The sequence below is a fragment of the Pongo abelii genome, chromosome 14, assembly GCF_028885655.2.
Source record: "Pongo abelii isolate AG06213 chromosome 14, NHGRI_mPonAbe1-v2.0_pri, whole genome shotgun sequence".
Classification (NCBI taxonomy): Eukaryota; Metazoa; Chordata; class Mammalia; order Primates; family Hominidae; genus Pongo; species Pongo abelii.
In genome coordinates, this window is record NC_071999.2 from 33,246,345 (window position 1) to 33,271,630 (window position 25,286).

General features: G+C 44.3%; 1 protein-coding gene and 1 long non-coding RNA gene across 15 annotated transcripts in view; one reads left to right on the forward strand and one right to left on the reverse strand.

The window, feature by feature from the left end:
• FLT1 (fms related receptor tyrosine kinase 1) overlaps positions 1-25,286 on the reverse strand; it is a 192,305-nt gene that overhangs the window by 14,679 nt on the left and 152,340 nt on the right. For both annotated transcript variants that reach the window (XM_024230907.3, XM_054528852.2), the window contains 8 exons: positions 21,418-21,550; positions 16,284-16,388; positions 11,884-11,997; positions 9,696-9,784; positions 5,037-5,193; positions 4,513-4,610; positions 3,713-3,835; positions 1,672-1,783 (listed from right to left, as the gene is read on the reverse strand). In XM_024230907.3, the coding sequence (XP_024086675.1) occupies positions 1,672-1,783; positions 3,713-3,835; positions 4,513-4,610; positions 5,037-5,193; positions 9,696-9,784; positions 11,884-11,997; positions 16,284-16,388; positions 21,418-21,550 (931 nt within the window). The remainder of the gene's footprint in view (positions 1-1,671; positions 1,784-3,712; positions 3,836-4,512; positions 4,611-5,036; positions 5,194-9,695; positions 9,785-11,883; positions 11,998-16,283; positions 16,389-21,417; positions 21,551-25,286) is intronic.
• Positions 1-25,286, forward strand: part of LOC129049463 (uncharacterized) — a 158,397-nt gene that overhangs the window by 9,686 nt on the left and 123,425 nt on the right. For 3 of the 13 annotated variants that reach the window (XR_008512546.2, XR_008512548.2, XR_008512553.2), the window contains 6 exons: positions 7,596-7,669; positions 10,887-11,041; positions 12,982-13,099; positions 17,114-17,287; positions 17,402-17,462; positions 17,921-18,499. This is a non-coding gene — a long non-coding RNA (uncharacterized LOC129049463). Of the gene's footprint in view, positions 1-5,171; positions 5,607-7,595; positions 7,674-10,886; positions 11,042-12,981; positions 13,100-17,113; positions 17,288-17,401; positions 17,463-17,920; positions 18,500-20,687; positions 21,090-25,286 lie in introns of those variants that run through there. The other 10 variants (XR_008512557.2, XR_008512549.2, XR_008512554.2 and 7 more) reach the window with 7 other exon arrangements.

Here is a 25,286-nt window from a genome sequence, read left to right on the forward strand (position 1 = left end):
CAGGGATTACAACAGATCTCAACGTACAGTACAACACACAGAGAAGCTCAGCAAATCCTTGCTAAGGACACCCGCTTGGTTGGGTGGTCACATGGTGCGGGGCACCTGGGGCCCACAAGCCATTCCTATGGCTACTCCTGCGTGTGTGGTCAGAGGAAGGGGTGTCGTCTGAAGGGTCCTTGCCTTCTCCCCACAAGTAACTCTAAAGAAGTCCCATCATTAGAGACTCATCCTTTGGGTTAGTGAGCTTTTTCTTTTTTGAAGAGACAGGTCTCCCTCTGTCACCAGGCTGGAATGTGGTGGCATGATCTTAGCTCACTGCAGCCTCAAACTCCTGGGCTCAAGCAATCCTCCCACCTCAGCCTCCTGAGCAGCTGGGACTCCAGGTGCTCACCATCATCGCACTTGGCTTGGGTTTCTTTTTAAAAAGCCAATAGACTTGGGATAGGCTACATGGGAATCATTCACACTTGAGTGGGAATGACTTTAATTCGCTTCCTTGCAAACTTCCTATAGTACCAGGGCTCTAGGAGTTGTGACAGGCCTGAGGGAAGGGGGCTTTGGGCTCCAGCGCTGGGCTGAATGGAGTGGAGTGGGGTGGGGGCTGCCCGTGGTCAGGAGTCTGTAGACCTAAGGGCGCCAGAGAGGCCTAGGCTTTGCCTTCTGCCCGCTTTACTGCCCAGGATCCCCCTGCAACCTTTCCTTTTAGGGGGATTCTTGCCAGGGCTGGGGGTTGCAAGGCCTTCTAATGCACTCTTGTTCTAGCCCTGCAGTCTCATCTATCTCAGCATTTGTTTGTCTGCATTTTCTAGTGATTACTGCTGGTAGGAAGCAGCTGGGAGACGTGCAGTGCTGGCACCGTGTCATTGCGGGGCCACTGCAGCCGCCAAGCTGCTTTCAAAGACTGGAAGCAACAGGTGCCTGTCATCGAAAGCAGGGGAATGATTTTCACACATTACAGGAAACCAGGGATGTTACTGGGTGACTTTTATTTGCTGTGAAAGTCAAATTTTTGGCAAAGCCCAAAAGACTCTTGGCTAGAACTTGAGTTTTGGAGGCCTCAGATCATCACTGTGTGTCTGCAAGCAGATGTGAGCTCTGCACGTATCTGTGTGCTTTGAACAGGGCTTCTAGCCACCCATAGTGGATGTTATTGCAAGCAGAATAAATACAACCAGTGTTGTTTATTGCTCATCCTGTATAAACCAGTGTCCAGAGCCATATCATGTGTTAATATCAGAGGCACTGGAAAGGTCTCCTGTTTCTAACAACACCTTCCTCACTGGGGCAGCTGAGCTTGTTATGGCCTTTCCTAGGAAGAAATTCTGAGGTGGTGGGAGATGCGGGGAGGGAAGGGGTAAGGGCGTTAGAGGTGTGGGTGTTGAGGAATTGGAAAAGGACAGAATTGGGCAAAGTACAGAAAAAGATAAACCCGGCTTCACACTTTATACCCATTTGACCTTGTTCATGATCGTATAAAGCCCTTTTACAGTAGAGGGCAGACATGCGTACGCCATTACTCATCTGAGAGTCTACATGGACCCATTACACCCTAACAGTTTTTTGTTACAGTAGGTGCTAATCTAAAGGCTGTCTAGCCAAAGGACATTCAGCAGAAGATGCAGACATTTATTTCTGGGCTGTTTGATTTCTTCCTTCTCCCAAATTTACCTAAGGAGAAGATTTCCCACAGCAATACTCCGTAAGACCACACGTCGCTCTTGGTGCTGTAGATTTTGTCAAAGATAGATTCAGGAGCCATCCATTTCAGAGGAAGTCGAGTCTAGAAGAGGGCAAGGGGGCCTTGAGCAGAAGGGCATGAAAACAAAGCACATTCAACCCAAGTGTCCATGGGGTCACCTCCCAGATAACATACGGCCCATAAATCATTTCCTAGAGCAGCTCTGGTTTCCTAACATAGAGAACACCATAGTATGCAGTGTTATGCTAAAAGAGGGAGCTAAAGTGCTATACTGAGTCCGATGAAGGCAGTATATGTTCAGTAAGCCTCTCTGATGTGTTCAGCATGTCCTTATCTGCATGGCTCTGTGAGAAATCCTCCCCCACAAAGAAAGCCTGCACTCCACAGGGACACTCAGGGCTTGGAAAAAGAAAAGAGTGATCTGAATTTGAAGATATCCTGAAAACTGGTAGTGGTTTCCAAAAATTTTTCCAAAGAAGGAGGATTCTGAAAGCATTCCTATGCAAAAAGACAAGATTTCCAGTCACTGAATAGGGAGAGTGTGCAAAAGCATCAGAAAGAAGAGAAGAAGGAAAGAAGTCAGAGTTGAAAGAGAATATACAGTTGGTTTTCAAGCATGTAGACAAATCTTCCTCTCTTTCAGATAGCAGGAATCCCAGTGAGTTAGGCCTCACCACTTTAGATGATGGGGATTGATGGGAGGTATGGGATAAAGGAGAGACAAGGAGAGAGGAAGTGGGAGGGGCAGGGAGGCTGACTCAGATACGGACCAACAGAAAGGAGGGGCGGACTAACATGAAGGTTGATGCCATCTCTCCAGACCAGGGCCCCAAGGAAAGTCTGTTTTCCTTTATTTTTATTTTTTTATTTTTACAAAGGATCAATGTGAAGCCATATGTTTTCCCTCTATACAACAGATTGTGATGCAGTGGCTCTCAAAGTATGGTCCTAGGACCTGCTGTGTCAGCACCTTCTAGAACAAACGTGTCCAATTCCTGGCCCGCGGGCCACATGTGGCCCAGGACAGCTTTGAATGCAGCCCAACACAAATTCGTAAACTTTCTTAAAACATTATGAGATTTGTTTGCAATTTTTTTTTTTTTTTTAGCTCATCAGCTATTGTTAGTGTTAGTGTATTTTATGTGTGGCCCAAGATAATTCTTCTTCTTCCAATGTGGCCCAGGAAAGCCAAAAGATTGGACACCCCTGGTCTAGAAACTGGTTAGAAATGCAAATTCTCAGGCTCCACCCAAGACTTACTGACTCAGAAACTCTGGGGGGTGGACGGCTTGTTAGGCCAGCACACTGTAGCGTAACAAGCCTTCTAGGTGATATGTATGTTCAATTAAGCTGGGAACCACTACTGTAACTCATTGGCGCCCAGACATAAGCTTAACCCTCAGGGTATATAGGCTGAGGGTTAAGGAGAAGGGAGGACATGGGAGGTCACCCACAAAAGTGAAAAATAACACTATATCTGAAAACAAGCAGGGAAGAGAAGCCAGTGCAAGCCAGCAGGGAGATGCTAGGCATGGAAGGCCGTGGGAGGGAAACAGTCTCCTCCATAGTCAGCAACTGCTCACAGTCTTCCCCGCCCTTTCCTGAGACAGATACACCTGCTGAATCAATCATCCGGGTTTATTTGAGGGAAAGAGTCCAGGCTGTTCTTTTCAGTGGTACAAGGAATTCCCTCAGGATTCAAAGGAAGGTAATGCTAAGGTCTCACCCAGGCCCCACCAAACACTTCTCAGGTTAGCAAGTCTCACGCAGCGCTGCCCAAAGGACAGGTGGGAGGCCAGGGATTAGGGAAAAGCAGAATCAGGAGACAGTGGCCTTTCTGAGCCTTGCACAAGGGCTCTTTGGGATGCTGCTCATCTGGACTGCTTGTCTTCACAGAAAGCCAATGATGGTTTTCAGGGACTACAGCTGAGGAGGTGTAAATATTTACCAAGTCTGTGGTTTAAAAGTGATAGGACCTAAATGAGTCAAATAAACATCAAACTGACTTACATCTCCTTTTCTCACATAATCGGGGTTCTTATAAATATCCCGGGCGAGGCCAAAATCACAAATCTTCACCACGTTGTTCTCAGATAAAAGAATGTTTCTCGCTGCCAGGTCCCGATGAATGCACTATAATAAAGCAGTTGCATAATCAGTGCATTTCCTTAACCTAACCAACTAATTTCCTACACCTCTCAGTGTCATTAATCTTAATTTGGGAATCCATTTCACATGCTGTGAAGGGAGCACCTCTCAGTGAACACAGAGTTACCATAAACATGAAGAGCCTCTCTACAAATGCAGGTCCCCAAGCCCTTAAAGTCAAGAAATGTTCTGAATCCACTGGGCTACTATTTGATCAGCGAAGCTGGTTATCTAAGATTTACCAGTGGGCAAACTTTCCCCACAGCCTTTTATCCTGAGCTGCCAAGATGAGATCTTTCTCCAGCTGAAGTTTTGTGGGAGGGCCCCATATGGCTATATTAATAGAAGCTCTCCTATGAAGTCATGTCTTCTGAGATTTGGGCCAGATTTGAAAACATGCCAGAGGGTACTGTGGAGATCCGACGCCAGATTTGTCTAGTCTGAAACCCGTGAGTTTTCCCCAGAATTAAGTTCTATCCACTGGTATCCACGACTCCTCATTCTCAAAACTCCTCATATCAAGGCAAATTAAGGTACTTGCAGTGGTGTTTGTTCTACATTTAAGAACATAGGTATCAGCAAATACTAGGAAAAATGAATTTATAGCAAAGGTGTGTGTCCAGCCCTGGCAAAGAAGAAAAACAGTAAACAGCAAGACTGACCTTTCTAGAAGACAGGAACTCCATGCCTCTGGCCACTTGAAAACTGTAAGAAATCAGATCTTCCATAGTGATGGGCTCCTTGTAGAAACCGTCAGAATCTAGAAAGGATTAGAACCGTAACTGTAATGGCTCTTGTTATCCCACCAAATCCCAGTTTATTGGAACAATGTTAGCAAAACATAAAACAAACCAACAAGTAGATCAGAGTTCATTTTTAAGAGTATTTGAGTTTCAACATGAACACCAGAGATTTTTCCAGGCCTCCAGCCCATTTTATCCAAGCATGGGGGCAGGGAGATGAACCATTAAGATGAAAATGCCTGAGGGGAGAAAACGGTACAGTTCCCTGTCAAAATTAGTAACTCTGTAAATAATCTTAATTCAAATCTTATCTCCTCAGGACATTACCATTCGAGTCTCCCACGGATGTTTATTAGAGTGATAAATAAGAAAAAAATTTCAGAGATGCACAGTATGTTGTAAAAATATCTCAGCGTGTAGGACAGGAAGGAATTAATACCTACCCTCCTCTTCCTCAACATCACTCAGACTTTTATCTTCCTGAAACCCGGAGCTCGCAAAGCTCTCGCTGCTGGTGACGCTATCTAGTCTTGGTTTCTTGCCTTGTTCCAGGCCTGGCTCCATTTTTTCTTTCTTAGGCTCCATGTGTAATGCTGCATCCTTTGAAGAGATCGAAAAGGACCCAGGTAAAAAGGAGCTCCAGCACAGCAGTGGGAAACCAGTCCCTCAACTGGCAATCGCCTGATGAGAAATGAGAGCGTTTCACTTCTCAAAATGGGTCGTGAACTAGCACAGGGGCCCTACGGTATCCAGGAGCCTGACTACCTCTGGGGTTGCAGAGTCTATTGTGCTCTTGCCTGGGCTTCTAGACAGCATCTTAGATCAGATAAAAAAAAAATTAAGAGTGGTGGGTATTTACTGAATGCTTACTCTGTGTGAGCTGGTATATTAAAAGCTTTAGGTACATTTCTTGTTTAATGTTTCCAACAATTTTATGAAGTAGTTCTTATTTATACATGGAGAAACAGGTTCAGAGAAGTAAAGTAATCAAATTCACATGCAGCTAATAAATAGCAAAGCTGGCCGGGCACAGTGGCTCACGCCTGTAATCCCAGCACTTTGGAAGGCTGAGCCAGGTGGATCATGTGAGGTCAGGAGTTTGAGATCAGCCTGACCAATATGGAGAAACCCCGTCTCTACTAAATATATAAAATTAGCTGGGCATGGTGGTGCATGCCTGTAATCCCAGCTACTCAGGAGGCTGAGGCAGGAGAATTGCTTGAACCCAGGAGGCGGAGGTTGCAGTGAGCCGAGATCACGCCATTGCACTCCAGCCTGGCCAACGAGAGCAAAACTCCATCTCAAAAAAAAAAAAAAAAAAAAAGCAAAGCTTGAATCCAGGATTGGTTGATGCCCACATCTGTGCCCTTAACCACTTTTCCACGCCACACGCCATCTTGTGAAGGATGACATCACTGAGAGGAAAGGATCCCCAGTGTGCTTGGTGCTTCACTCTGTAATCCCTAGGAGGAGTTATAAGAGAAGGCTATAGTCACCAATTTCTCAGGTTTCTTTGGGGAAGGAGGGAACATGGACATTGCTTTTTTTCTCTTCCATTCAAAACAAACATACAGTTTGATCCTAACAAGGGTAGCAATGGCCTTTTACCCTTGACTACGCATCCAAGCCCTGGTTCATTTGGCTCTTCCATTAATCATGCGATCTTGGGCAAGTCACCTTACTTTTCTGAGTTTCATTATCCTCTTCTGAAAAGCTCTATTATACTATTATTTTATGATTCATAGGAAAGGAGTTGTCAGTTCTGGGTGTTCATGGGAAACCAGAAAAGATTTTTATTGCCTTTTGTAATTCATCTAGTAACTATGACACTCTAAAACCTAGCACTTTCAGTGGCTTTATAACCAGACCATGTTCGTAGCCTAGATTCTGCTAGACAGCAATACTGAGGCAGAAGCAGAGAGAGACTGGGGTTCAGTGGCGTCCCTTGATCCATTTGCATGGTGTGGCAGTTCTAGGATTAACCTGCCTACCCCATCCTTCCTGGGCTTTTCTAGAAATGTCACAAAGCAAGAGTGATCCCTCCACTAGAGGGCACAGTGGGAGCAAGCAGAGCACGGGGAGAAAGCTTCAGGAGGGACAGCCCTAACCTAGTCTAAAAGCCAAAAGGGCACCAAGGTTCCCAGCCCCTGAAAAGAGACCTTCCGGGGTTGCAGAGGGAGGCAGGCCTCAGAGTGAATACCCACTGCCATCGCAGGTAACCCACCTGAGGGCAGGTAAAGACTTTCACTATTTGTTACTGTGTTTCCACAGTGCAGTTATATTGGATTCTGTTCAGTTGGGAACTGGAATTTTATTTTTCACAAGATCCTTTGTGGGACAGAAGGCATCAGAGAAAGTGCTGGCAATAGTGTGGGGAGAAAAATGCTCCACAGGCTCACTCAGGGCTCTGCATGTGAAAACTCTCCCTGGGCAGCTTCTTCCCCACGGCACCCAAAAGTCACAGCCTAGGCACATCCCCAAGGACCAAAACTCAGGCTCCCTCACTCCCTTCCTGACTCCCAATCAATTGTATAGTCAGCTTTGGTTATCAGTACCACTTTTGTTAAATAAAGGTAATTTACTGAACTCTTGGGACTCTGGCAGAATATAGTGAATTTATTACAAACCGTATTTAAGGATCCCAGTTAATTTATTTGGAAAATGAAGTATTCCATTTTCAATTTAGCCTTTTGGTTTTATCTTTCCTTTACCTTTATCTTCCAAATATGAAAGACAGCCATGGATTTTCCACAAAAACACTAAGCTCCACCAAGTTGCACAGGGAGGCAAATCATTAAATATAGCCAGAGAAGGAAGCAAACTCTTCAAAACAAAGGACGCACAAACCCAAACGTTCCATCCTGCCCAGGTCCCTAGGGTATTCTGCTGGCTTAGCTCTTCCTGAGGCCAGTCCAAAATTTCAGTACTAAGGGGAATTTGTACTGCCCTCAGCCCAAGGCACCACTTTCCACTTTTTCTTATGCTTTTTTCACCTTATTTAGTGTGGTGCACAGAAAAGGCAGTGGAGGAGGAGTCAAGAGAGCTGAGTTCTTTCACCTTCTGACTTCACCTCATGGTAGGTGTGTGTCCTTAAGCGAATCACTTGACTTCTCTGAGCACATCTACAGCCTGCGAGTGTGAACCAACTGATCACAAAGATCCCTTTCCGCTTCAAGATTCTAATTATTAGGCCGGGCACGGTGGCTCACACCTGTAATCCCAGCACTTTGTGAGGCTGAGGCAGGTGGATCACCTGAGGTCAGGAGTTTGACCAGCCTGGCCAACATGGTGAAACTCCGTCTCCACCAAAATATTCAAAAATTAGCTGGGCATTGTGGCGGGCTCCTGTAATCCCAGCTACTTGGGAGGGTAGAGGCAGGAGGATTACTTGAACCCAGGAAACGGAGGTTGCAGTGAGCTGAGATCACACCACTGCACTCCAGCCTGAGTGACAGAGAGAGACTCTGTCTCAAAAAAAAAAAAAAGGTTCTAATTACTAAAGGACCTGACTTAAACATGGGGAAAATGGTGTTCTTGCATATATTGCCTGTACGGTAGAACATCTCTGTCTTTGATTAGATCAAAGTTTGAGGGATGAGAAAATTGGCCAGCTGTCCAGTGGTTCTTATTTGTGTGTGAAGATTCTTGCCCACATTATAAAGATGGGCATCATTCTTGGATTTCAGACATTTTATCCACCATGTAGATCAGTGGTACGAAGTTGGACTCACCCAATTTTTCTATCTTAGTAGGTCAATGATGTTGATGATGATGATGACAGTGGTGGTGACGGTGATGATAACATTTATTGAATGTTTAACTGAGAGATTTTTATTCTCTCAACAATCCCATCAGCTGGATTCCATTATAAGCTTCATTTAATAAATGAGGGAACTGAAACAGACAGGTTGAGTAATTTGCATTCCCAGATTTCATGAGAAGTAGAGACAGGATTTGAATCCAGGAAGTCTGATTCCAGAGTCTCAATGTTTAACCACCACACTGCATGGGTTCATCACCATTGTTGCTGATTACTGGTTAATAATGTTGAATCACTGTCCCTTGGACTTCTTCAGCTCAGAGAAGGACACAGTATTGGTGCCATATGTCACACTGGCAAAGTTTTAGTAAATTATTTCTCCTCCATTCAATAATCTCTCTCTCTCTTTTTTTTTTTTTGAGATCGAGTCTCACTCTGTTGCCCAGGCTGGAGTGTAGTGGCATGATCTTGGCTCACTGCAACCTCCGCCTCCCAGGCTCAAGTGATTCTCCTGCCTCAGCCTCCCTAGTAGCTGTGATTACAGGCGCGGGCCACCACGCCTGGCTAATTTTTGTATTTTTAGTAGAGATGGGTTTTCGCCATGTTGGCCAGGCTGGTTTTGAACTCCTGACCTCACAAGATCCACCTGCCTCAGCCACCAAAGTTCTGGGATTACAGGTGTGAGCCACCATGCCTGGCCCAATAATCTCTTTTAAACCTTGTTTGCCCTTAGGTCTTGGGTCCACATGTTCCTTTTACTACACAGCTTTTATTTAATGATAAGGCTGGTTCAGAGTATATGTAGGGATGACATGGGTAGTGAGGGTGTCAGGAAGTGGGAGAAAGAGCAGTAGAAAGGAAAGATAATGATTTGTGGCCCTGGCCACATCATTGGTCTACTGCTGATTGTACAAGTCACTCAGTTGATTTAGCCTTAGTCAAAATCTAACCTAATAAATGGAGACAATTATATTAACTATTATCTTTCTTAAAGAAATAAGTGACTTGTGTATGTATGTTTGCGTGTATATACACATGCACACATATATAGGGGGAGAAAGAGAGAAAGTTATTGTTAGATATTTAGATAAGTGGCTGGTAGATTTACTCTCCAATTATGGCTGCATACGCACACAGGGATCAAATGATTCTCTGTGCTATCCACACTAGAGTGTAACAGATTATCAGGGGGAAAAAACATGAAAAAAGGAGAAGAAGCAGAGATTGAGTTTTAAGTTTAATCATTAACAGAACAATACAGGTTTCTCTTGCTTTATGTTGTTACAGACTAAATGAAAACTCATTGCTGTCTTTAAAAACCTCCAACTTTTAAAATCCTTACCTTGTTGAGAAAAAATAAGTCACGTTTGCTCTTGAGGTAGTTGGAGAGATTTCCATATTTGCAGTATTCAACAATCACCATCAGAGGCCCTGCAGCCAAAACAGCACATGCTCATGCTCAGCCACACCAAGCCAGTCAGCCATTTGCCAGCCTTCAGCCTGCCTGAGAAACCTCAAATCAACCAGCCTTTGTATTAGTGGGGCCAAGGGATGCGATTTAGGGATGAGAGGCCCATGAATACGGTGACTTTTTCAGTTTAACCTAAGAAGGGGTTTAAAGAATACAATTGAAATCCAAAAACAAAAAACAAACAAAAAAAACCAATGGAGGTGGTGGGCAGTGCAGAAGCGTTAGAGAGAAAAGATTACAAGAAGGACAGAAATACCTTTGAGGAGGGGAGAGGCAAAAGCCAGCCTCCCTGCCTCTTAACCAGACCCTTGCGAGTAGAGGGGCTTCTGGTTATTGTCACACCAGTCCTGGAACTATTAAGCAACTCCTCCCTCCCTACCAGGGCAGAGACGGCTATCTGGCTGTCTCTCCCCAGCAGTGTCTGCGCAATTTGCCTTGGGGCTTGCCAGAGGATCTAAAGTAGGGATCTGCAAACTCTTCTTGTAAAGGTCCAGCTAGTAAACATTTTAGGCTTTGCAGATCAAGGAGCTACTACTCAATTCTGCCTTTGCAGCCTGGAAACAACCAAACAAGTATGACTGTGCTCCAAGAAAACTATGAACACAGAAATTGGAATTTCATACAATTTCATGTCATGAAATATTATTTTTATTTTTTATTTTTTCCCCCCAACTATTTAAAAAGGTCAAACCATTTTAAGCTCACAGGCTGACCTTGGTTTGCCAACCCAAACCCGGTCTGAAGGAAGCAAGAGGGTTGGGAAGGAAGTCCAGCTGCACTGCGGGGCCTATGTGGTGCTCTGAAGGTCTCCTCTCTCCTGCCCTGCGTTTCCACTGCGTGCCTGGGCTGGGCATGCAACCCACAAAGCAAGGACCACTTCCGGGTCAAAGGGGAGTGACCCCGGAGCTGCTTCACCAGCTGCTGCCCAGGGCATGCCGGGAGCCAAGAAGCCACTAGTTCTTTTTTGTGTCTTGCAGAAGTTGGGCTGGTCCTGGTGGAGTGGTTTTCTCTTACCATGAGGAACACGCTAGAAATCCTAACAGCATCTCATCTTCCCCCTAGGTTCCAGAACGGGAAGTTGCTTCCAGAGTTTTGTATGTCCCCTCTACGGCGGCAGATGCAGCAGAGCTCGGCTCCTGCCTGGGGTCCAGCCACCCTCCTCAGAGGGGCTTCCATGCTGGCGCCCGGCTGCACGGAGCTGACGGCTGCACATGAGGGTAGGCTGTCTCATTATCCCTGATCAGTTTTACAGATGCAAAGTTGAGGCAAACAGAATGAGGTTGCCACGACAGATAACTTGATAAAAACGTTATTCGGGGATGATGGAGAAGCAGGGGGGTCGTGTCGAGGTCCCTCCGACTCTTTCTGGCCTCCCCAGCCTTTAGCTCCTCTCTACCCACCTCCGCCCCTGGCAGATTGTCTTCCCCAGCTACCCTTCATCCCTGCTACCTCTGTTGAGAGCTGGGGAAAACATCGGCATGCCCAGCTCTTTGCACCTTGCTGGCTCAAACAATGATCACACATCTACTCTCAAGCCCTAACCCTGCCATACGGAAAGAAAGGTCTGCGACAACATGCTGGAGCTCTTAATCATAAAGCACAGCTCTGTCCCTACCCCCTTGGGTAAGGTCTATCTGCATGGTGGATCTGGAGGGAAGGGCCCCCACATCACCTCCTTCTGGGATCCTACCAGTAGTGATTCATTCATTCCTTTAGGTGAAGCCTCAAGGAATATGCAACCTTCTACCTTTTACCTTGGCTCTGGCCACACTCCTTCAAACCCATCCTGAGAGAAAAGTGCCCTCTGATTGGCCTAGAGCCTGTGGAAGGAGATCAAAAAGGGAGTCCTCTTCAGAATCTTTAAATTAACTGCACAGGGAAGGGATTTATGGGAGCACCCTTCTGTAGATGCACAAGCTGTTTCTTCTAGAGCTATTAGGGAGGCCGTTTTCCTGGAGGCGAGGAAGCACAGTGTGGGCGAGAAGGAGCTGTAAGGCGGAGAACTGTTCTCCCAGCCTGTGCAGGGGGAGACGGAGCCGGCCCTCCCCTTCTCCATTACCTCCTTGCTTGGTGCAGGCTCCCAGCAGGTTAACCACGTTCAGATGGTGGCCAATGTGGGTCAAGATTTTGAGCTCAGTCATCAGAGCTTTGTACTCGCTGGCCGTGGCCCCCTCTGTGTGAGAAGCAAGGAAGAGTCAGGGCGACAGGACAATGGGGCTCCTTCCGCCGGAGGCGGCATTCTTGCCCTCCTTGTTTGTCAATGCTCAGCCGGTTGCTTCACTAACTTCCCCACATTCTGCAGAAAGGCCAAGTCTCCAGACTGTTTTCATTACTCCCACCCTCCTGAGCCAACATCCTTTTGATTACAGTAAGGCCCAGCACAGTAGTGGGGTTAGTCACTGGACACTTCCTCTTGGTGGACCTAGTTCTGTTCAGCAATGCGCTGACTCAGAGCTGGGCACCTCGTGAAAGTGCCTTCCAAAGGCTTCCCTTCTGTCAGAACCAGGTGCGGCAAGAACCCACCAGGCAGGGAGTACACCTCCACGTCTCCTCTTCTCACCTTCTCCCTTTGGAGAGTTACAGAGAAGGAGCACAAGGGGCCTGTCAGGGCAGAATGGCTACTTTTGTAAACATCTTTGCAATGTGTTATTTTCTCCCTGTAACCCTGTCCTCTCTGGAGTTCACAGGGTTATCTTGGGTTGTGAGGATCCATAGCATCTGACTTCAACTTCAATCTCAGAGATAAGCATTATCAGTCCAAGAATTAGCAGAGTCTAAAGCCTAAATTGAGTTTGTTCTGTTTGTTCCTATTAGTTAATTTGAAAGCCATTTAAAAATTTTAAATTATTTTTAGAAATATAAAAATCAAATAATCTTGCCGTAAAATATTTCAACAATATGAGTTGGAATAAAAAGATATGGAGTAAAATGATCTACATAAAAAGTGAAAGCCACTCCAACCCACTTGCCTTCTTAGTAGCAGCCACTGTTAGTAGTTTGGTGTTCAGACCTTTTTCTATGCATTTATAAATATGTATATTCAATCAGAGGTCATATATATATATATATAGTCTATTTAAAAAATCTATTTCCCCCCTTTTAATAAATCAGAGACTTTTTCTCTTCTTTTTATTTATTTTTATTTTTTTTGAGACAGAGTCTTGCTGTGTCGCCCAGGCTGGCGTGCATTGGTGCGATCTCGGCTCCCTGCAACCTCCGCCTCCTGGGTTCAAGTGATTCTCATGCCTCAGCCTCCCGAGTAGCTGGGATTACAGGTGTGTGCCACAATGCTTGGCTAATTTTTGTGTTTTTAGTAGAGACAGGGTTTCACCATGCTCCTGACTTCAGGTGATCCACCTGCCTTAGCCTCCCAAAGTGCTGGGATTACAGGCGTGAGCCACCACACCCAGCAGGTTAACCACGTTAATGGTGGCCAGTGTGGGCCCGTTCTTTTTAATTGATTAATGGTGTCCCTGACATTTAGAGTGTCTATAGTCTTTTTGCTATTACAAATAATACTGTGATAGTCTGTGTGTAATCTCTGTGCACACATGCAAGTATTTCTGTAGGACAGTGTCCTGGAAGTGGGTTAGAGGTATGTGCATTTAACATTGTGGTAGATACCAACATGGTATTTCATAAGCACAAGTCATTTTTAATAATAACCAGATAAACTCCAAAGCCTGCGCATGGGGTTAGGGCTGGCTCACAGTAGATGCTCAACAAATATTTTGGAATAAGTAAACACAATTACTCTTTTCATTTCAGGCATGGGTGTAAGGCCCAAAAAGATTAATATTTTTGCTCAAGGACACTTTGAAAGAGCTTTTGACTTATGGCCTTTGTTTCACTTTATGCTTTTTTTTTTTTGAGACGGAGTCTCGCTCTGTCACCCAGGCTGGAGTGCAGTGGTGTGATCTTGGCTTACTGCAACCTCCGACCCCTGGGTTCAAGTGATTCTCCTGCCTCAGCCTCTCAAGTAGCTGGGACTACAGGTGCCCGCCACCACGCTCGGCTAATTTTTGTATTTTTTAGTAGAGATGGGATTTTGCCATATTGGCCAGGCTGATCTCGAACGCCTGACCTTGTGATCCACCGGCCTCGGCCTCCCAAAGTGCTGGATTATAGGCATGAGCCACCGCACCGGGCCATGCCTTTTTTATATCTCCCAGAATCAGATGGCCAATTAATTTAAGCAAGAAAGCTGAATGAAATTTTTTAAAGGAATTTTATAGAGTGGGTGATTTGGCAGTCTTTTACAATCAATGCTGATGGCTAAAAAAAAAAAAAAAAAATTGGCATTTATGAAGACACTACACACACAATCTGTGTTATGTAGAAGAGATTCTCTGAGCCTTTTAAAAAAAATCTCAGCTGAGTGCAGTGGCTCACGCCTGTAATCCCAGCACTTTGGGAGGCTGAGACTGGAGGATTGCTTGAGCCCAGGAGTTTGAGACCAGCCTGGGCAAGATGGCGATACTGTCTCTACAAAAAAAAAGTTTTTTGAATTAGCTAGGTGTGATGGTGTGAGCCTCTAGTCCCAGCTACTTGAGAGGCTGAGGTGGGAGGACTGCTTGAGCCTGAGAGGCAGAGGCTGCAGTGAACTATGATCATGCTACTGCACTCCAGCCTGGGAGACAGAGTAAAACCCTGTCTCTTAGAAAAAAAAAAATATATCTCAAGTCAGAATCTTCTTTCAAACTCATTCATCTCCCTATAACCCTTTCCTCTTTGGAGGAAAAAAACCAGGTACTAGTTCAGCTTGCTGTGTTTATAGGCAGGGCCACAGGTGTTATCTTGGACCCACAACAGACTAGTGTGGATATCAGAGCTGCCTCTCCTAGAGGACAATGTTTGGCAGCAAGCAGAGAAATGGGACTAGCTGAGGAAACAGTTGCTTCCAGATTTAGTTTCCACCTATCTCTAGGTTGGATACTGGATTGCCTCCATAAACCAGGCCAGGATCATTTTCAGGGTTTTGGAGCAGTGCACCAATTCCAGGAGGCCAGGTCTCTGCAGCCCCTCTTTTGTGGCACACTGGTGTGGAGGAAAGAGCACTGCATTCAAAGCTGGAAGACTTTCGCACACAAACCCTTACTTACACTGAGCAGCTGTGTGGCCTTGCAGAGGCTAGTTAACCTTTCTTGGCCATGTTTCCTCATCTGCAAACTGAGGATAATAATGTCTACCTCACAAAGCTGTTGAGAGGAAATAAGAAAAATGGCTGTTTCGTGTGGTTCAGCCTAATATGTGAAAGTATCTAGTCTGATGCTTTCTCACATAGAAGACACGTTGATGCCTCTTCTCTTCAGAATCTGGGGTTCTCGCGGGGAGGGTGCTAGCATGCCTCTATTTTGACAGAAATACCTGCCTTCGTCTGGGAAGTCTACCCCAAACAAAAGTTCTGACTTGTGGATACCAAACTCCTTCCCAGACTACTTTCAGAGTAGAACTGGCAGGTTCTTTGCAGAGTTTTATTAGTTTTTTCTTGAGGAGTACAGCCTTTTGAAGTTGAAAATATATTTACATGGGGCTTTTGAAATAATGGAGTTATTGCTAGAAGATTAAGAACTTTGAAGTCTCCCTAAGCAAACAGCCCTTTCTCCTGGAGCCTGTACTAGGTACCTGTGTAGTTGGACTCACAGCTTGCTGGGCTTCAAAATTTCCCAGCAATATCCTGGAGACTTTGGAAAGTTAAAAGCTGCTTTTTGAGTTTTCAGTTCTGTTGAGTTGAAGCATCATAAAATTCCATTACAGATGAGGAAATGAAGTATTTTCTACACTGTAAAGGACCTGTGAGTCTTTGAGACATTTGGTTTACACAGTTTTCACTGATTTTCATTTTCAGTCTGTCTTTGGTGTTGGGCATAAGTCACTGTGTGATTTGGTTCTACCTCCCAGTGCTTCACAGAGTAGTAGTATCTTTCAACGCTAGAAAGATAATTCAGGTTTTTAAACTGCTAAAGAGGAAATGTTTTATGGCTGAGGTAGTTAGTATAAAATAGTTTAGAGTTCTGATCAACTCAATTGTTCTAGCTTTATAGTTTTACTTTATAGTCAGGTCAAGCCCAAGCAAAGCCATTGGGATTTAGGATGTACTGCTAAGTTTCCATTACAGCATCACAGTAGATCATGCCAAAATTTGAACCTGCAGTTACAATGGGCTTAAGTCCCTTGTTGTCTACAGTCTGTGATGTGAGAAGAGAAAGACCTTTGAGGTGACAGAGATCATTTTCCTATGGACAGTGCTGGATTGTTCCATTTACAAGGTTTATTCTGAGCTCGTGCTGGCCTAATCTCAAACTCGTGAGCAAAGAGGCCTCTAGCAGTAGAAGAAAATTATGTGGCCAGAGCAGAAAAAGCTTGTGTCTGTTCCCAGGCTATATCTAACTTGTACCAACATTTAGGAAATGCAAAATGGTGATGCGTCAGTTGAAAGCCAAACTACAGCATACATACCTTTCAGCATTTTCACAGCCACAGTCCGGCATGTAGGTGATTTCTTAATGCCAAATGCTGATGCTTGAACCACTTTTCCAAAAGCCCCTCTTCCAAGTGATTTGCCTATAATGAAGAGAAGACAATGGTTTGTTTGCCAAGGCAATAGGGTGAGTTTAAGTCTTTTTCAGGAAGGAAATGCCTTTTCCTATGTGTGCATGTGAGGCATGGAATCTCCAGTGAACTGACCCTAAAAGAGACAAAGTAAGGGACTTATTTCTGGAATCTCTTCCTTTCAACTCTTAACTCTGTTCCTGAGGCCCCACATCCTTCAAAGATAGAGTAAGTCCCTAGAAGGCATTCAGTGAAGGTAGATGTCCAGTTTCCTTTCCACAGCGTCCTCCCATAGGAGAGATGGGACCAAGTCCCGTGTAGTTTCTTCCATTGTTTAATAACATTATGACCAAGAAGACTTCCCTGTGTGGAACCTAAGCTCTTTTTCTTTTTCCATTTACAGTCATTTTTCTCTCATCTGTTTTCAGCAAAAAGGGAGAAATAGAAAATGGTAGTTACTACTGTGGATTATAATAATGCTCATAACTTTAAAATAATCACTAAGTCATTTATCCAACTTCCCTACCAGGCAAAATATTCCCAGTCTTTCTAATGTATCTTAGATGAAGATTACAAATCCTCATGGTTCAGCACAGGAGCCTGGTCAACCACTGGTAGTGATTTGTTTCAACCCCAGAGAGGTAGTTGCTAAATGCAATAACCAAGCAAGGTTCCTTTCATGGTCCCCATAATGCTATGCTATAATGACTGTTAATATGTTTCTTTCCCTATCCTAGAATGAGCCAGGAAGTCCTTGCTCCCCTTTACTCTGGGGGGCAAGGACCATGTCTGAATCTTCCCAGAACCTAACTTGGTGCCTGGTGCTATCTGTTATTACTGAATATTGCTGCAGAATGGAGAGTGGTGTTCAGGAACGTGTGGGATGCCTAAAGCAAGTCTCCTAGTCATAGGTAACTAGAGGGGCCCATGGGATAGAGACCCCGAGATTGATGCCTTTTGGGGAGGGCACTCCCTGGAGTACCTAAGCTACCTTTTATATCAGGGAACTTCCTTTTGCACATCAGGAAACAGCTCAAGAGAACCCAGAGAAATGGTGCACCTCCAGCATGATACACCCAAAGAAGAGTAAGTAAAATAAGTCAGTCTTTTTTTGGCTCTTCTTGGGGGAAGGGGAAATGACAGAATACCATTGGTTGGTTAAAACTATTATAAATCCTGGCAGTTAGAGTGTGAATTTAACACAACCCCTCCTTTCCCAACCAAGTGCTCTTTCTTAGACCTGTCTGATAATGTGCCTTCAGTTAATGAATCTTCTTTCCTCTGTTCCTTCCTCATACTCCACTCCCTTTCCCCAAAGGACATTTTTTTTTTAAGTTTCTTGTAGTTTGTAATGAAGCTTTGCTTCTTCCTCATCATATTAGAACCTTTCTACCTTTATGCCCAACTACTCAGTGACAAAAATGTCTTTACCTTGCTCTGCTTAATGTCTTCTACTACCTACCACCCCAGGTGTCCAGTTAGGATGTATGTAAATTTCAGTTATACCAGTGTCATCATTAAAGCCTCTGTGTGGCTGTCTGCAGGGACATGCTCTGCATTCGGAGGGAACACTGGAGAGATGACACGTTTCTCTTTTTGTGAAACATGCTCCTGTGGTGATTACTAAATGACATTCCTCCCAGAGCATGCAACACGGGCAGAGCTACAGCCTCTGCTTCCTTCTTCGCGTAAAATTGTTGAAGAAATAGACCAGGATGGGGACCCTCAAGTTGAAATAAAAGAGCCTCCAGTGGATCCTGAAAGTGCTACATCTGAAAATCCAGTGTGGGAACAGCGCTGGCAGATGCCTTCTCTATACTAGTAAAAACTGGTGCATTTTGGTTGGAGGTTTATTCCTTGCTTTATTTGGGATAAAATATCAATGTTTTTCTTCCACAATGCCTTCTACCATCTAAAAAGAAAAGTGTCCTGAGCCTGAGAAATATCCAGATCTTTTCTCCTTACACACCTAAGACCCTTGCATGTTTGGGGCAGGTGGCATCCTTTGCACTTTCCATAGTTTCAGCCCCCACATCCCGTCTTAGCCGTCACAACACACTTTGTTTTAACAAGTGTTTGGGACTTTGCTTCTTATCAGTGAGAATAAACTGGCTCTCATTTGGCTTCCCGACTCCAGTCTTTTCATTTATTCTCTTGGAAGCCGACTGCTGCCTCATAAAACAGCATGAAGCTGTTATGGGCTCCTTAATCATCTGATGTGTTGGAATCCTTCTGCAGACTCATGGTTCCAGTTTCAGGGGAGCCCAGTTGCATCAGACTTGACCTCACCTGATCTTTCTTTTCCCTTAAAATTCTCCTCAGTGTTTCTTGGAATGCCACTAACTAGCTCGGAAGTGTGCTAGGTCATTGCCATACAATGCAAGGATATTGGAATCTCCTCCAAGAATGTCTTGGACTGGCCAGGGGCCCTGGACACTCTGGGGAGAGTGCATGGCAGCATGGGTTGGGCCGTCTCTGGCATTCAGGGCTGGTCTTACAAGAGGCAGCACCAGCCCAGGCACCATTCACTTGCCAAACTCCCGACTCCCTGTATTGTTTGCTATATTAGGTAATTATGACTTTTGATTATTTTTCAATAGAAAGATGCAGTGTTGAACATTATTCTAACTTTTTTTTTTTTTTTTTGGAGACGGAGTCTCACTCTGTTGCCCAGGCCAGAGTGCCACGGCATGATCTCGGCTCACAGCAACCTCCACCTCCTGGGTTCAAATGGGTTCTCCTGGCTCAGCCTCCTGAGTAGCTGGGACTACAGGCACGCGCCACCACAGCTGGCTCATTTTTGTATTTTTAGTAGAGACAGGGTTTCACCATGTTGGCCAGGCTGGTCTCGAACTCCTGACCTCAGGTGACCCACCCGCCTCAGCTTCCCAAAGCGCCGAGATTACAAGCATGAGCCACCACACCCAGACTATTCTAACTTCTATAATAAATATATAGGAGCTGAATTATCTCCTAACTTCTGTGATAAATTTATAGAAGCTGAATTCCCTCCCATGGGTTAGTGAGGAATCATTTTTTTTTTTTTAAGATTCTATTTGTTCTTGGATTTCAGGAATTTTAGTGGTGGTAGCAACACCTTTGACCCAACCTCCAACTGCATCCCTCTATCGGGTACTATAAATTCCAATCCCACTCACTAGGGCTGCTGACAGTAACCAACAAGTAGATACAGCTGAAACCAGATATAACCTTGTGTATTTCTCTACATGTACAACCCCAGTACAACTGCCAGTTAAAACAGCCTTTTCTGTCTATCTGGACATAATCTGGGTTATTTTCAGTTGCTAGACATTACTTCAAATTACTTTGTCATTTATTTGGCTTAAGAAATAAACAAGTCTTGGGCCTCCTTGCTCCCACGTTAATCAATCAGAGGAGTGAACCTCCGGGCCTTGCAGCCACACTCTGTATTAAAAGACAAAGTTAACAGACTTGACACACTTTCTCTCACCCATCAGAGACACTCAAATGGACATCAGCCAAATCCTAGCATGTGGCAACTCTGGAAAGGAAAAGAGCGATAAGAATGATCTTCAACAAGGAGACTCTCCTGAAATGGGATTATTTAAACCCACAGAGCCCCAGGGGAATTCTGGTAGAAGGATTAGCAATCTGTGATGTGGTGTGGATCACAATGATACTAGGAAGGAATGAAGCGATGGGACAGAAAGCCCATGTGTCCTATACTGGAAGAAGCATGTTTGATTATGACTGATAACTCTGGAAAGCAATGTGGGCTGAGAATGGCTCGTGATTGTGGGAAAATTATCCCATATTTCCTGCCAAGGTCACTGAGGGGCTGGGCTAGCTGCCATATAATTTAGACTTGCAGAAGGAACTCATCCAGTATGCCACCTGCCCTTAACTACTCTAAATGTAGTTGATTTTTCCCTCCTGGCTGGCTTTCTCCTGTCTCTCCAGCTTTTAACTGATTTCCAAGTTTCCTCCCCAAGCCAAATAGAACATGCTCCTGAGGCCAGTCCTTTCTCAGTGTAAGCAGAATCATTTCAAGGCCCAAGAGAAAAACAAAAGCCATTTTTTCCTCTCTACCCCCTACATCCCTCACCCCAGTATCATTTGCATGTAAGGAGAGGGACGATACTGTTGAATTTGGAACAACAGGCTCTCCACACTGAGAGGGACAAGCTCCAAGAACACTGGATCCACAATCTGTTTTCTTAGTTCCAACTACTAATGACTCTGGCATACACAGGAGTGAGTGGAAAACTTTCAGAAGCCACAATCCAAACATTTTGGGTAGGAGTAATTGAGGTTCCAATTGTTTTGTAGCACCAGAGGCTGGAGATAAATGGGCTTTGTGACGTCTGAGCTGGAGGAACTGGAAGGTAGGCTGCGGGAAAGCACATTTGCCTGCTGTTTATAGCATCTGCGCTACCTGGAAAACAACAGTCTTTGCTCTTCAAAAGTGAAACTTAAATGACTCCCCTAGGGCTTTCTACTCGGTCTGGACATTCCCAGGAAAATCAAAGTATGTAATTTGTGGATTTGTGCAGAGGGTTTTTTTGATCCATGGCCTTGAAGAGCACCAACTCTTTCACCAAATGTTTGATTTCACTGTTCCTTGCCACCCTCAATTATGTTCTGGATCACATATTTCTAATCCCTCAACAGTTTCATTATGTAAGAGTACGTGTATTTGTAATGCCTCTCTCTCCGTCCCCCTTCACTTACCACTTGTGCACCTATCTCCAGACTGAGCCCTTTGAGGGAAGAGATGCAAGCACCTTTGCATCTCCAGGGCTTAGACCATTGTCTGCTGCTCAGAGAAGGTGCCTAATAACTGTTGCATGAACAAACAGGTGCTGCCTGTCACCTTGTATTGTTATCTGAGCATTGCATTGGAATTATTTACTTTTGTGTCCATCTCCCTTGCTAGTTTGTGAGCAGCTGGAGGGCAGAATCCCAGGTCTAGTTTACTTTTGCATCTCTCAAAGCACAGTGTTTTTCATGTAATATGTGCTCAGCATAGGTTTATGAATCTGTTGAACAAATATCTTACCCAGTTTAAGTCTCTCCCGGGCAAACTCCCACTTGCTGGCATCATAAGGGAGCCGCTCACACTGCTCATCCAAGGGAACTTCATCTGGGTCCATTATAATTGATAGGTAGTCAGTCTTTATTTCAGAAGAAGACTGAGAAATAAAGAGATCTCAAAGTCATCAAGAAGAAAACAACTTTACAAATCCTGGATATTCAGTTAACATCCACTGTTTTATTTGGGATCATTTGGTTGAAACTGTGTGGCCAGGTACAGAAAGTACTTCTCCACATTCACATACACTCATCACACTTGGGTGTGCAATTTCTATTAAACAACTCCTTACTATTCCCACACTACATTTCTGTAATGTGAGCTCTACCATCCTATCTTGGATAACATGCACTCAAATTCTCCAGTGACCTTATGTGTTGTACTTGATCTTAAACAATTATATGATGGTCTTGCTAAAAAATGCAAAGCATTTTTATAAAGTCATTCCAAACAATGACTAAAAATAACTTCCCATGGCCATCTTGTATAAGCAGGAATATACATTACAGATGGGCCAACAGTGGGGCGCACTGTGGCTTTTCTACATATATAGGAAAAGCAAGAAGTGGCGAAGTAAACCCAGGATCCCTGGGGCACTGAAAGGCACATTTCTTATGAATGTTTAAACTTTTAGAAGGCCTGACCTCTTAGTTGCTTCAGCTATCTGGAAAAGTTGTATGTAGCTGAATCCTTAGTGAGATTGGAATAAGGTTTACCTTCTGTAAGAAATGGAAATTGAGGCTGTATGTGGTGGCCTGTAATCCCAGCACTTTAAGAGGCTGAGGTGGGCAGATCACCTGAGGTTAGGAGTTCAAGACCAGCCTGGCCAACATGATGAAACTCCGACTCTACTAAAAATACAAAAATTAGCCAGGTGTGGTGGTACACACCTGTAGTCCCAGCTACTTGGGAGGCTGAGGCAGGAGAGCTGCTTGAACCCAGGAGGTGGAGGTTGCAGTGAGCCAAGATGGCGCCACTGCACTCCAGCCTGGGCGACAGAGCAAGACTCTGTCTAAAAATTAAAAAAAAAAAAATGATTATTTCAAAGGCCAAGGAGTAAATATGGCAAAAGACTTATACACAAGACACATTCTGAGTTCATTTGTCCATTGGTAGGATGTCAAGTGAGTAAGGCAGACATCTGCCTTGAAGTGCTTTTTTATCTTGGTAATGCAAATCAAGCCTAGAAAATACCCTTTATTTCAGATCATAGATAAGTGGATTTACATTTAATGTCTTAGATTCATATCAATGGGTGTATTTCCTGTTAATGGGCAAATTTCTAGAATTGATGACTGCATTTCTGTGGGCAGACTCTTGGATAGGATGGAAAGGAAGCATGTTTTCCCATACAACTCTTGGCCAGAAGTTATGTAAACTTCATTTAAATGAGTTTTGGGGCCCTTCCTTTTGGTGCTTTTCCCTAAATGGGATCAGAGTTGGAATGGAGAAGACAACCTCTCCATACACACCATTTCACACCCACTCGCATTCTTCAGCCCTTACTCACTCTGTTCTGGGCTGTCACAACTCACCTCATCCATCACTTGCAATCATTCTCCTTCTCACAAAAATTATCACTAAAATGTGTGACAAATAGCTCAAAGCAGAAAGGTTTGCTTGGCCTCCGTAAAGGATGAGAAGCAAAAAACAATATGGAACACGTTTGTCACAAACTGTGGTTGCCGTTGGTGTTAGACTATGAGGGCCCAGCCTGCCAGACACTCTGTGAAGAGTATGAATTCCTATAACAGGGTACTAGGTGGCCATTAGAGAAGCTGCTGTAGTAGTAGGTTTTATGACTAAACTTTTCAATGTCCTGTATACCCGAGCCCTGAAAAACAATCTCCAATCCTCACAGAGCATAGGATAGCTGAAACCTCGCAAAGGACATCTTGGGCTCATGTAGGATGTGTGGGGAGGCTGGCAGTAGTGTTGACAGAGGCAGGGGAATAGGCAGTGGTAGGCAGTCTCCCATGTGGCACCTATGGAATTTTATGGTTTATCTCAATAAGGCAGGTGAGAGGAGACACCAAACAAACCTTAAGTGAGGGCTTTGAGGAGACTGTGATAGTAAAATGTTAGTTGGCAAATATTTATTCCTTCAATTGACATTAACGCTGAGCAGCTACTAGGTGCTTGGCATGGAGGCTGCCCAGCTAAGTGCTTCAAAGCCCAGGCATGGGGGCTGAATACCTGGGTTTGAATCACAGGTCAACTTCTGCTCACCCACACACATAACTGTGGACAAACTGCCCTCTAACCTTAGTTTTCTTATCTGTAATAATGGTACTTATCTCACAGGGTTGTTGTGAATATCAAATGAAATAATCCATGGAAGGCTATTAAGAGCAGGGTCTGGTATGTAGTAAGCCTCAATAAATGTTAGCTATAATTATAACAATAAATGTTAGCTATAATTATGCAGGGTGAGGATAAAAAGATAAAATGCCGTCTTTATCAATGAGGAATTTACATTGTCGTTAGAGGAACCATATGGAAATATTTTGGGATGTCTTGTTCCTCTTTGCCTCCCCCAATCCTTTTCAAATTTTACAGGCATTCTGTTTTTGAGATAATGATCTCTTGCTCTCATTCTTTCTTATTGACATCAAAATTTCACAGAATTTTAGAAATAGAAGGGACCTCTTCAATCTAGTCCCAATGTACCTTTCCAGTTTTATTTTTGTTATTTTTTATATTTTTTAGATGGAGTCTCACTCTTGTCGCCCAGGCTGGAGTGCAGTGATATGATCTCGGCTCACTGGAACCTCTGCCTCCTGGGTTCATGCGATTCTCCTGCCTCAGCTTCCCGAGTAGCCAGGATTATAGGCGCCTGCCACCACGCCCAGCTAATTTTTGTATTCTTAGTAGAGATGGGGTTTCACCATGTTGGCCAGGCTGGTCTCGAACTCCTGACTTCAAATGATCTGCCCGCCTCGGCCTCCCAAAGTTCTGGGATTACAGGCATGAGCCACCGTGCCCGGCCCCTTTCCAGTTTTATTTCTACTGTGCTCCTCTATGCTAAGCAACCAGACTACTTCCCCGTTCTGGGGAGTAGGAAGGACTAGGGTGGGCTGTTTTTCTGCTTCTTTCCTTCCAGCTACAGCCTTCAAAGTCTGTCTCAAGCCTCGCTTTCTCGGAAGTTTTTTCTCCCCTTCTCCTCCTTTGAACTCCTATAGCCTTTGTACCTCCCTTGCAGATTTGGCAAGTTTTGCTTCTGTTAGATGTATTTCCCTATATGGTGTATCTCCCCTTTCAAAACTATTGTGTGACGTTTGTTTCCTTCTCAAGCAGTGGACTTAGTTGTCATGTCTCAAAATCAGTCACTCCAAATGGCAAAAGCCTGATGTTAAACATTTACCATAGAGGATGGCTGCTGGCCTTGTCTCTCATACTAGCACTATAAAGTATATCTTATTAGTTGTAAATATCAAATCTAAGGTCAAATAGCCTGGGTTCAAAACTAAGGTCCAACCATAGTGACTTTGGATCAGTTAACTTTGTCTTGCTGAGCCTCAGTTACCCTCTCTATAAAATGGGAATAATAATATATTTACCTTTTCATATTTTTGGAATAATTTATTGACATACTACATAAAGAGCTTCCCATAAGACCTGGCATATTAATAAGGACTAATTTCTAGAAATTGAGGAGGCCTTCTGATACTTCTCAAGTCCTACTGATTTTACTTCCCAAATATCCCTTGACTCTAATCATTTAGTCAGAGGCACCATAATTTCTTTCTTTCTTTTTTTTTGAGACAGAGTCTCACTGTGTCACCCAGGCTGGAATGCAGTGGCATGATCTCAACTCACTGCAACTTCCGCCTCCT